This window comes from Endocarpon pusillum, assembly GCF_000464535.1.
Source record: "Endocarpon pusillum Z07020 unplaced genomic scaffold scaffold3676, whole genome shotgun sequence".
In the NCBI taxonomy this organism is placed as follows: Eukaryota; Fungi; Ascomycota; class Eurotiomycetes; order Verrucariales; family Verrucariaceae; genus Endocarpon; species Endocarpon pusillum.
Window position 1 is genome coordinate 96,345 of NW_006916348.1, and position 12,826 is coordinate 109,170.

The 12,826-nt window shown below is 34.9% G+C and overlaps 2 protein-coding genes across 2 annotated transcripts; both read left to right on the forward strand.

Moving 5' to 3' along the window:
• Positions 1-1,430: 1,430 nt before the first annotated feature.
• On the forward strand, positions 1,431-3,945 carry EPUS_05327 (uncharacterized protein; the record flags this gene model as incomplete). The annotated part of the gene is made up of 5 exons (XM_007804906.1): positions 1,431-1,612; positions 1,681-1,886; positions 1,936-3,011; positions 3,058-3,158; positions 3,243-3,945. 5 exons carry the CDS (start codon positions 1,431-1,433, stop codon positions 3,943-3,945), a joined length of 2,268 nt encoding a protein of 755 aa, XP_007803097.1.
• A 3,773-nt stretch (positions 3,946-7,718) lies between these two features.
• On the forward strand, positions 7,719-7,946 carry EPUS_05328 (uncharacterized protein; the record flags this gene model as incomplete). The annotated part of the gene is made up of 2 exons (XM_007804907.1): positions 7,719-7,730; positions 7,788-7,946. The coding sequence occupies 2 exons, from the start codon at positions 7,719-7,721 to the stop codon at positions 7,944-7,946; spliced, it is 171 nt and encodes a 56-aa protein (XP_007803098.1).
• Between the last annotated feature and the right edge of the window lie 4,880 nt (positions 7,947-12,826).

Below are 12,826 nucleotides of genomic sequence, written 5' to 3' on the forward strand. Positions count from 1 at the left end.
TTACAGTCAGGTTATGACACAGGATCTGAGAGGGGAAGGAAAAGGGGTAATAGAAGAAAGGGCTGAGGAGGGGGAGAGAAGCAGGGAAAGACGGTGGAAGATTATGTCAATGAAAAGGAGAAGCAGGCAAGGTGAGTTCAGGAGACTTGTTAACATCAAAAGCAAGTTGTCAACATCTCAACCTACGAACGCAAACCAGTGGCGAGCTTTTATCCTTGCGCTCAGGCATAATCTATGCCAAGGGTATACCGGAAATGCCTATGTAATCCTGATTCAGTTTCACCAGTCACCCTTTTATTGTCATCTATCTAGTTGGCCAATTCTCTGAGCTCTAACCGATTGATCCATTGGATCCCGCCACGTCATTGTTGCTACTGCCAGTCTTCTCCCCTTTCGCCATATATTTGTCATTTTTGGAAACAGGAGGAAACCTGGAAGGACCAACTCTAAGCCCTTGCCACGGCTGCTCTCGTTTCGTCTCTCCAAGCCAACGCTCGATTGATGTTGGCGGGCCTCTAGGAGCAGAGGATTGTTGCTTTTGCTCTCCTCTCAAAGCCGAGAGGTTCTCTTCGGTAAGTGATGTTAGTTGCATTTGATTTGGCTAGTAAATATTATTTTAATGATGTGACTAATGGATTTGCATGAGAGGGAGGCTGACTTGTGTGCTTGTCACATTCGTCACCTTCTTGTCCATATAAGATGTTCTTCTGTGTTGCTTATTAGATTCAGGATGCTGATGGCCTTGTTGTTCTGCCATTTTGTGCTACGTCTCTAATCTTATGTTAGCTCATTCCCTGTATGACCCTCTGTGCTGGATGTACCAACATGGTTAAGGTTGTCTAATATTAAGGCCTAGAGAAGGAATAGAAGAGAACGAAGAAGCGGTCTGAAAGGGGCCTTTTTATAGTCGCATGGTAGACAGGCCATTATGTCTGCTCTTCTGTTGCGAACCGTGGTAAGTACTTTTCGTTTTCTCAATTGACCTGAGTTGAATTGTACATTTTGATGTACTTAGTCCTGTTTGGGATAGGTACGCTTTGACCAAAATAGTTTAGAAAGTGCTCTTTGGACACCACTATTCCATATTGGTATCCTCCCGAAGGCAACGCTGCCCAAAATATGCTCCATCAACCAATAACATTTGTGGTCGCGGAAACTAAATCGTATTATTGTCTTAACGTGGTTGGAAGAAGGCGGCTGAGTTGTACCACTGCAAATTTTCTATATAATGAATTCATGGTGCTAGCAACAGATATGGGCGTTGAAAAATCTCGTCTTTACTTACACGGATTGCGTTTCTTACGTTTGCCTTCTTCACCCAAAAACATAGACTCGGCGATTCAGCCAGTTTACCTCATTGCCTTCTGCTTCAGCCATACATAAGTATCAACATTCGACTCATCCCATCTAACGGTAAATGCTTGGATTAAATGGCTTCCCAAATCTCACCAGCCGTCATAAGCACTTCGTCGCATTCTAAGCGTGCACGACGAATACCTGACAACGAATGGGACATTTGGCGTCCGAAGCTAGAGCAGCTGTTCATAGAAGACGGTATATCGCGAAAAGACATTGTTGGTATCATGACAAAAAGCCACGGTTTCGATATCACGTATGAGGGCCATGTTACAATCGGAATACAATCTGAAAACTTTACTGAAGGAGACTGACAGCAGATAGTGAGGTGCAGCTTAAGCGCCGTTTTGAGAAATGGGGTGTCAAGAAATACATTCCTGAAAATGATTTGAAGACGATGATATATATAAAAAGAAAACGACAAGAGAATGGCGAGGATTCTCGATTCCAGTGGAGAGGTCACGATGTTGAGCAAGAGCGGATAGAACGTGCTTCGAAAAGAATAAAAGGACCATTGAATTCTCCAGAAAGTGAGTTGTTGAGTCACGAAGACTATTTGAATCTAATCCCTATTCTCAGTGACTCCGACGCACATTAAGATATATACTTCACAGCATCAGAAACCTCAAAGTGTTCTATCTAAATCTTCCTCAGAACATGCAACCGGTGATTCATTTGCATTACCAGATATAGATGTGCCGTTACACGAGCCTGACTGTGCGAGCGGGGATCTAGATTTCGAATTCAACGATGTAATCGACTTTGGTTTCGATCTTCGCTTTATTTCAGAGGGATTTAGTCACAATGACTCAACACCTACGGACTACAACTTGAACGACTTCATAGTGAGAGATGCTCCAACCCTGACACCTAAGCAGTTAGATCAAAGAAGCCTTTCAGGAGACCTTTATAACTGGAAAAGCCTCTTAGCAGAACCATTTATAAGTGAGGACTCGGCTCAAGCAATTTCCAGGCCCGAATCAGCTTTCGAAGACATTGGTTCAGAGAATCTTACTAAGCCTCTTGTTCTCATTGAAGAGTCCTTCTTTGCGGAACTCTCTAAGATGTCAAACAATCAGTCTTCAGGAATCAGTGAAGATATCACTGAATGGGTCGCTAGCGAGTTCAGAAATTCCCTTGCCGCAAGCTATGAAGCCTCAGCTCTAGGTACTCGGAAGCGGTTGAAGTCGAAGACGGACGAACCAAGTTGGACACCTCTTACCCAAAACAGGTTTCTGGGAGCGATAATGACACAGAAGGCGACCTCGTTTTCAACCAACATTGCTCAAAAACTGCGTTCTCTGCAGATCTCGAGCAAAACTTGTTCACTACAGGACATACCTGTAGGGCGCTTGTTAATCAAGCTGATGGTCTTTGCTTCGCAAGGTACTTCAACCACTACTACAGCATCATTTACCTTCACTCCTAATGATGCAATTTGCAAAAAGGGTGTCTCAGCAACATTGCTACGAGCCTTTGACAGTCTAGGTAGTCCAACTATTGCTCGCAGTATTACTTCATTCAACATCATACCGCGGAATCATCCGATCGTAACAGCTCTTGAACATAATGATATACGAAAGGTGCAGGAACTATTTTCGTCTAAGCAAGCTTCGCCAAACGATCGAATTCCAAATGGGACCTCATTACTGCCTGTGAGTTAGCCCTTATTATAAAGCTATCTTTACTTACCCATGATAGTTCGCAAATCAATCTGTAGAGATGACGCAACTCTTATTACGGGAAGGGGCAACAACCGGAGACTGCTTTCGGCAAGTTTTCATTCGTGACTATGCAAGCCCGTGAAATGACTTTTCCTGCAGAGGCATACTCGGAATTCTTTGGTCAATTTGGGGGACCGCTTTGGAATGGTTGTCTGGTTCAAGGGTGGGGAGACCCCCTGGCGAATTTGATTTTTTTCGCCGCATCTCAGACATAGCGCTTGAAGCGGGCGCTTCTGTTGACGATTGCGATGACCCTGATCCATTATCACCCGTTTACGATGGTATATTCCACCGGTTAGTTTGGCATACCCTATATCCCGGACGCAATGCCTTCGTCTCCGAACTGCCGCAATTGGTCGCATACTTTGTCAAGATCGGCTTTTCTATCGAAGCCTTGAACTCCGACGGCGAGACGCCTTTCCTTAATGCAGCCTCAAGTCGTGGCATATGTCTAACGTTTCTCCAAATCCTTTTGGAGCATGGTGCCAATCCCACGGCAAAAGATAAGTGGGGACGGGGCGCTCTCCATTTAGCTGTTTGTGGTTACTGGGCCGATGACGATGACGGCGATGACGATGACGGCGATGACGATGATGATGGCTGGGACGGCAGCGACAATGATTTGGTTTTGACAAGCAGAAACCAGGATGAGGTTCGTGGTGTTAAGCAGTTGCCAAACACAGATGTAGAGGAATCGCTACTGGAAAAGCTCCTCTTTCTACTCCAGGCTGGCTGCGACCCTGAAGGAGATCACAATGGGCTCACAGTATGTTATTATGCTAAGAGATGTAGCTTGAGCAGTACATGGCATGCAGCTCTGTCTACCTTCAACGCGGAGCGACGAGGTACAGAAACTCAGGGTTAAAATCATTAGGGCGATTCAAAATACACGCTTCTAATCACAATAACTAGAAGATCGGTTCGGAGGGAGCAAACATTGCTGGAGCACCGCCTTCCATGATAAACCCATAAGGTTCGCAAAGAAGGACACTCAAGGTAGAGGGATCTACTAAGGAGGAGCTACAGTACTACCTCACAACTCTAGATTCCGGGACATAGGGCGCTGTTTTAGGCAGTCTTTGACGCTGCTTTCGGCGTCTGTTGCACCGCGGGTCATGTGACGTGCTACCACATTTTTTGTCACCCAGTCTAATTTTACCAACTTCGCACCTTGAAAAACACCCCCCTTCCCCACCTTTCCCTTTTCTGGGCTCCTCGTTTTCTGACCGCCAGAAACCGCTCCCTTCGATACGCTGTGTTCGCACCTTGTCAGCGGCGTCGCTAGTAGTCATAGAGTTCCTCTTAACTATAAAGACGTGATGGCCTCTGCTTATTGTATTCACCCTCTACCACAGGTTCCCTTGATCACCGCTTAAAGCCGCTTTATACAGCTTTACGCACGGCTCTTCATCTAATCTATTTACCTCTTTATTATACCTCTACTCTGTTCTTGCCCTCTTTAATCTCTAAGGTATTATATAGACTAATAAGTCTACAGAATAAGCGTACAGAAAGATTAAGATTCTTCTTTACTAATAGCTAAGTACTACTGTTAGCACTAGCAGTAGTTAGCTAAGAAAAGGATTATTAAAAAGTATTATATCATCTCTACTAAGAATAATATTAAAAGAATAAAAAAATAATAGAAAAAGTAAGTTTCTCTTAATTAATAATATTACCTTTGTTAGTAAACTAATTAGTTCTAGGTTTTATAAATTAATAAATAAAGATCCCTTAGTCTTTCTTTAGCATTACTTTAAAGAGAATATTATAATATTTTAAAAATAAATATTAAACTAATATAAAGTACAGAAGAAAAGTATACTCTATAAATATTAGAGGGTTTAGTATATACTTTACTAGTAATGTATTAGCTAAAGCTTATATATAAAGATAGCTACAGATATTAATAACGTACGTATTCTGCTATTTTAAGGAAAGAATCTAGGCTAACAAGCTATAATATATTAATAAAGACCTTTAATAATTATATAATCTTAATCTTATAATACAGAAGAAACTAGTAATAAATATTAATAACGTTTTCTTGATTCTTTATTACTACTAGGTTATAGATATTACTACTTTCTTAGATAGCTATTAGCGGCTATAAATACCCTTCCTAATACTTATCTTTATATATATTATAACTTAGCTAGACGCATTAGTATATATATTAAAGAATAAAAAAAAGGACAAAGATTATTATATTAATAAAGACAACAAAGATAAAGAAGAAAAAGAAGAAGAAGATAAGGAAAAAAAAGAAGAAGAAGATAATATTATAGATTGTAACTAGAATAGCAAATAAGCTAAGATACTCTGTTATAATAATGTTATACTGTTCTTACTTCTTAATCTTAATAAGATTCAGAATCTTTTGGCTATAGAAATTAATGTTAAGTATACTAAAGGATACTAGAGGAAGCTTAAACAGTAAGCTAGACTCTCTTTCTCTTTTATAGACCTATTAATATTAAGTAAATATATAATAAAATCTTTGTTTTCTTTGAAGTTAATAATCTTATATTTGACTCTATTCTACTTATAATTATTTTAGTACTAAATAATAATGTCTTTAAATCTAATATTAAATTAGTTAAAGATATCTTTTAAGCTAGGGTTTGTCTTCTTTACTAAAGTTTATAATTATAATAAAAAAGCTTTATTCTTTAAATACTTATTTTTTATTAAGTTATTCTTATTACTAATAGTATTTAAATATCTTTAAGCAAGGCTCTTTATTATTATATATATTTTTATTTATTAAGTTATTCTTATTACTAATAGTATTTAAATATCTTTAAGCAAGGCTCTTTATTATTATATATATCTTTATTATCTTTAGTAATTAAGTTTAGTAATAGAATTTATACAGATTTTAGGCTTATATAATATCTAATAAGATATTAGTAATAAAGTAAATAATATATCCTTTATCTTATTTCTTTAAAAGACTAATTTAGATAAATAAGTACTAAGTTTCTCTTTAGAGGTAGCTACTCTAGCTATACTATAGCAAGTTATAAACTATAAAGATACTAGATTTTTTTAGGCTTATCTAAATAAATAAGTATAATATAACGTTTAAGCCGCTTTTCTTAAGCGTTTTTCTACTAATATATTTATTAAAGCTGTAAGTTATATAAGCTATTATGTTAATTTATATACCCTAATTAAGTTTAGTATCTCTAATTTTAATACGCTTAAGACTTATCTAGATATTATAAGAGTTTAGTAGCTATAAGATAGTCTCTTAAAGAATATTTATACTAAATTTGATATAATTTAGAATTTAAAGAAAATAAAGCTATATAAAATATATTAAAAAGCTAAAGCTAATTTATATTATTAAAAAACTAAGCTCTAAAAATTAGTTTTTTAAGAATCTTAAAAGTAATTTTTTAAAAAAATTAAGACTTAAGATATTAATAAATAGCTTAATCTTTTATTACTTAATCTAGACAAAAATAACTAGATATTAAAGATAATAAAATATAATTTAGAAGAACAAAGATATATTACTTAAATATTATATAATAAACTCTTTAATTTTATAAAGAAAGCTAGTCTTAACTACTATATCTATATAATTAAAGCTATAGTTACTTTTTATTAAGTATAAAAAGTATTACATCAAAAGAAATCAAAATCCTATTATAATTAGGGAATCTTAAAAGAGATAATAGAGAAAGTGCAGCAGGTAGATATAGAGCCACCTTTAAGTTAATTCCTGATGATCTGTATAAGTATCTAGTGCCTTTTTTGTCTTAGGAACGCTAGGTTACCTTATAAATCACGAACTTTCTGCTTTAGCCAGCCTCAGAAAGCACAAGAATATGTTAAGCGTTAACATCTTTGATTTTTGCCTTTAAACGAGCCTATACTTTGTCCTTACCTGTAATATAAGAAGGTCCTTTAAGGTATTATACACTTTAAGAACTATATAGTCACTGTTTATAACTGCTTTCTCTTTGCTAGATCAGGGTTAGATTAATATAAAGTAAGAATATAAGATATTTTAATATTTATAATATCTTAGTATTAGGTTTAAATTTGCCTTGACTTTTCTATAAGTAAAGAAAGACCTTTTGTAAAAGCTTATTTATTTTATAGTTAATAAGATTAGTATAACTTTCTATAATAAAGAGCGCTATTTCCTTATAATAAAAGTTAATAAAATCTAATTAAAAAACTATATAATATTTTTGTAAGACCTACATTTCTTATAACGCTTTTAGGGTTAACGCTATTACCTACTTCTGTTAATTATTTTTTATTAATAACTAATCAAAAGTCGGATTACATATAAGGCGTAAGTTTATAAGGAGCTCAAACCTACTATATAGGGAGACAGTCATAGTCTTGACCTACTTTAAGATCTATAACATCCTCTGTAGCTAAACTATAAATAAAAAAAACATTAGTATTACTATATAGTTGTACTAATATACCTAGATAAACGTGAATATAATTAGTAATATAAATAAGAATAATAACGGGTTCGCGCTTATCACTATACACAACTGCATAATCAAAGTCCTGCCTTAGTACACGGTCTCATACATAGTCTACAGCAAGGTTACAAGGCGAGACAGGAGGATGTACATCCGCATAAACTTACCACGGAACAACATTATGGTCAAGATCGTGAGTGGCAGCGCAAGCGAGTGCTTAGTCCTAGTGTTGGACGCAAACAAGACTCAGAGCACGGGTGAGAACGTGATGTGGAGGACGAATGAAGATGTTACTACGCTCGTGATCAACAACAAAGTTGTGGACGACCTGGTTAGAATCAAGGGTAAGACCACAATCACGTGTGAGTCCCTGCTCGCGGTAACGTGCTGGACACGAGCGACATTATGATTAAACTCGTAAATACGACTGAGAACGAAGTCGGATTGTGCACATGTTTGCTGCAGACTATAAAGTCGGGCATGGAATGAAGACATATCGATTGTATACTGGGCAACAACGTTGCAGGCATCCACACAGTAATTATGGAGTATACAGGTATAAAGTTACTGCTTTATAATGTTATAAACTAAGGCTGATATAAGATTTAAGCTGGTCCTATGAGAAACAAGCTATTAGGAGAAACCTACTAGGAGAAACAGGCTACTAATAGATTCTCTCTAAGGACCTCAGACATCCTAAGAGTTTTATAAATTATATATGCTGTTATAAAATAAGTTATAGTAATGTATACTGTTATAGAACAAGTTATAGTAATACAGATTATTATGCAATAAGCTATTTTGTTGCTAGTTATTATGCTTTATACTATTATAGAATGAGTTGTAATAATATATACTATTATAGAACAAGTTGTAGTAATACAGATTATTATATAATAAGTTATTATGCTGCTGGTTATCATGCTATATACTGTTATAAAACGAGTTGTAGTAATATAATTTATTATATAATAAGCTATTATATAACAAAAGGCTTTGTTTTGTTATTAGCAGGAACTAATGTATCTAATTAGCTGTTACAGTCAGGTAATTCTTTTCCTCTGAGCAACACAAGATAACTACATAATAATTTTAATTCTAAGTAAGAGGGACTATAAATAGGCCCTAATAAATAATCAAATTAATATATATAATAGCAAAAATCTTAGCTATAAATAACTGATTAAAAGTATACTGTAAACTAGGGTTGTAGCTTACATCTTGACATCATTTAATTCGTGAGATTTAATCCTCCTAACTAGAAAGAGGGGAGGTGTTTTTCAGGGGTAAGGGGAGGAAGGGGGTGTTTTCTAGGAGGGTGGTTTTTAGGGGGGTCCTTTCTAGGGGTCCTTTCTAGGATCCTTTTCAGGGGTCCTTTCTAGGGGTCCTTTTCAGGGGTCCTTTCTAGGGGTCCTTTTTAGAGGTCCTTTTTAGGGGTCCTTTTTAGGGGTCCTTTTTAGAGGTCCTTTTTTAGGGTCCTTTTCTGAGAGATATGCAGAGTGACTTTGTATTAGTTAGATTAATGTTGAATAATGTAGGAGTATCTAGAGATCTAGCTAGGTTTCTAATGATCTAGCGTACTAGAGCACTATTATGCTAAGATCTTCCTTATTGTACTAGTGTTTTATATAACCTCTACTAGGTCTATCCTAAGTTAGTCTTCTCGCCTTAGCTATATAGTATTAATTATAACTACTTAAATTCCGTCTCTTATTCAAGTAATCTCTTAACCAAAAAAAATCCTTACTTAATAAAATTACTATTTATCTAGATCCTAAATCTAAAAATTAAAGTATATAGTCAGAAAGTTACTTAGATATTAGTTTTGCTCAGATTTTTCAAAATCGTATCTAGATTTGGAAAAAGGTCGTCTTTAGATAAAGGTAATAGTAAGAATTAGATTCTATGTGCTGATAGCTTCTAAACATCTTGCTAATCAAGGGATATATACTTGATCTTATCAGGTGGAAACAGAAAACGAAGAACAACTATTCTCATTATTTCGTTAATAGTGAAATCGCTAAAAATGGCTAGGCTACTCCTGCCTTTATCACCACTAATATCGACGTGTTAAAGCCTGTAAAGAAAGCTAGAGAGATAGATTGTAATCAGACTTGCTATGACTTGCGACTGTCTCTCAAGCTCTTAAATCAGTTCGCGATACTATAATTGTCCCAAATTCTTGATCGCCAGACATAGACAAACACCTGCTTTGCTCTGTTCTTTACTTCAGGCTATTTAGCATTTCACTACGACATTAAGCAGAAGGTAAGGTGGTGCGCTTTTGCTGAAATCGAAACCACTTAATAAAAGTAGTCGAAATGTGGAGTTTAGCTATTTAGTATTAATCCTGATTTTATAGAAAGATTTAAGGCTAATCTTTAAATCTTCTAACGACAAATTCTTTAACAAATCTATTATGTTGTTAGATTTAGATTTAGAGGTAAAAGGAGTCTGAGTACTAGCCTTTGTAATATAGTCGCTATTTAAGGATTTAAAACTTTATATATATAATGTTTCTTAGAAAAAATAAGGGACTTTAGTATATTTCTTAAGGTCTATAAAATATAGCAGATCACTCTTAAATAAATTTAAGAACTATTAATTATCTTATATTTATAATTAGCGAGTTATAATTATTCTGCGTCTTTATAAATATACAGTACCCGGTCAAAAGTCTCCGTTGATTTCGCGTTTTTCGCGTTTTTTCGCATTTTGCACCCACAACCCACCCATTCTATCAACGAATTATGCCCCCACGAAGGCCACTACGCGAAATCAGTGGTAATAGGCCTCTTCATCATGAGTTAACGCCTATTGAGCGCGCAGAGATAGTAGGCGCAGCCAAATGTGGAGTGAGATTCGCTGAAATTGGTCGCATACTCAATTTCGCGCCCTCAACCGTCCAATATACCTACGAACTATCTGAACAACGCAACCTCCACAAATCGATCTCGCGTGCGGGCAGACCCTCTATAACGTCCGAAAGAGATAAAAGAGCCATTATACAATATGCTCGTTCCTATCCCAAATCAACTTATGCACAAATGCGTTAAGATCTACAGATTCAACTCTCCGACAGTATTATCAAGCGAATTCTACTTCCTTATCATCTCCGCAAATGGCAATGCAAAAAAAGACCAGAATTAAGACCAGAAGTGGTTAATCTTCGATATCAATGAGTATTAAATCGTAAAGACTAGAGCGTTAAAGAGTGGGCTAGAATAATATTCTCGGATGAATCAAGCGTTAAATGAGGCAAAGGAGGTCAACATGAATAGGCCTGGCGTACAGCTGCACAGAAATGAGATTCTTAATTCGTATAAACCTACAAAAAGGGCTATAATATAAGTATCATGATATAGGGTGCTATTTGAATTAGAGGACGTTCTGATTTAATTATTATGACTTATGATAAGCAAGTGTAACGTAATAGATACTTAGCTAATTCCTATATTAATGTACTTAACCAAACTATTAAGAGATGCTAATAATCTAATATAATATTTATACAAAATAATGCCCTAATTTATATAGCTAAAAAAGTTACGAAATAGTTTAAAGATTAAGGTATATCAGTATTTAATTAGGCACCCTATTCTCTAGATTTGAACCTAATTAAACACATCTAGGCTTGGATAAAGCAGTGAATTAATTAGTAGTATCCACATCTTAAGGATTTAGGGGATTCGCAAGCAGCGTATAATGAATTAGCTCAAGTAATTATAGAAGTATAGGAGGCTATTCCGCAGGATAAAATTAACTCCCTAATCAAGTTAATAGATAACTAGGTAAATACTATACTATAGGCAAAAGGATAGCATACTAGATACTAAATCAAGAGACCTAATTAGGAAATTAGTATAATTATAATTGCTAGACATTAATAATTATTTTGAGCTATTTTTTATAAAATTCTGATTATAGTTTAGTATGTAATAGTAAAATATATAGAGTAAGGAACAGTTAGAGGGGGTAATAAAATTCGTGTATATAAAGACTTTTGACCTAGTACTATAGCATAGCCTTAGTTAAGTATAAAGAGAAAGTAATTTAATTAAATATATAAGTATTATATATATAAAGAATATAAAGAAGTAGGCATTAAGGCGCATAGATTAATATATTAAATATAGCTAGTACTAGCTAACCCTAATATAATATATATTAATAGCTTACTATTTCTGTTATATTCTATAAAAGGCTCTTTATTATATTTAAATTTATAAGCGTTGTCTTTCTATTCTTATAATATAATTTATACCTTAAATATTATTAAGTAAGCATAGACTTATATTAGTAATATATAGCTTTATACATAATTCTAATAGCGATATTATTTAGCGGACAGTATTATATATAGGATGTAGCCCTTATTAAGAGACTTATTATTACTACTTTTAAATAGTAATATAGCTGGACTATATACTTAAATTATAGCATAATAAGGCAGATTTTAGGCGAGAGATGCTTTACTTTACTATAATCTTACGTTTGCTACTACTATTAAGAGATTAAGGAGTCTAGATAAATTATTAATTAGTAGCATAAGATCTCTATACCTTCTGTCTCTCTTAGCCCCTTAGTAGACAAAGCGCTTAACAGTTAGTAATAGCTTAGTACTAACTTTATCAGGTCTCTAACATTACAAATAGCTCTAATTTGTGTAAAAGAGGTGTTTAGGTTATGACTAAGTTAATTTCCTGCTCAGAGCTTAAAGTAGCGTAATGTTTTTCAAATTAGACTAGGATTATAAGGCATTAGCTTTACTTCGCAAGTTTTATGCAAAGACGGCGGCTATAAGTAGTCAAAAGGACAAGTATAATTATATATCTGGCTCTAACAGATATAAGTAGGACGATAAATCTTTAGTATAGAATCAAATATATTAATTTTTTAATACTTTTTTTTTGATACAAAGCTAACAAAACATATAGATATAATGGATATGCAAATAATTATCCTAGTTTATATTACTAATATATCGCTTAAAGGCTATGTCATCTCTATTGTGATATCTCGCACGAATACGTCGCCCCTCTCTTACGCAGCATTCCGAGACCGCGATCTTATAAATAATCTAAAGCGATTTGCTGCTCTTTATAACCTAAAGCTAGAGCTGACGTACTTGACTAGCTCTCTTCTCTATCTGCTTCTGACATTTTAAGCAACTTTCAAACTCAGAAGGGCTGCCGTCATCTGTATTAGTAATGCGATACAGATTCTTGAGACGGCATAGACAACTGATATCAAAGATTGGTTATAAAATAAAGATTTTACTTACAAAGA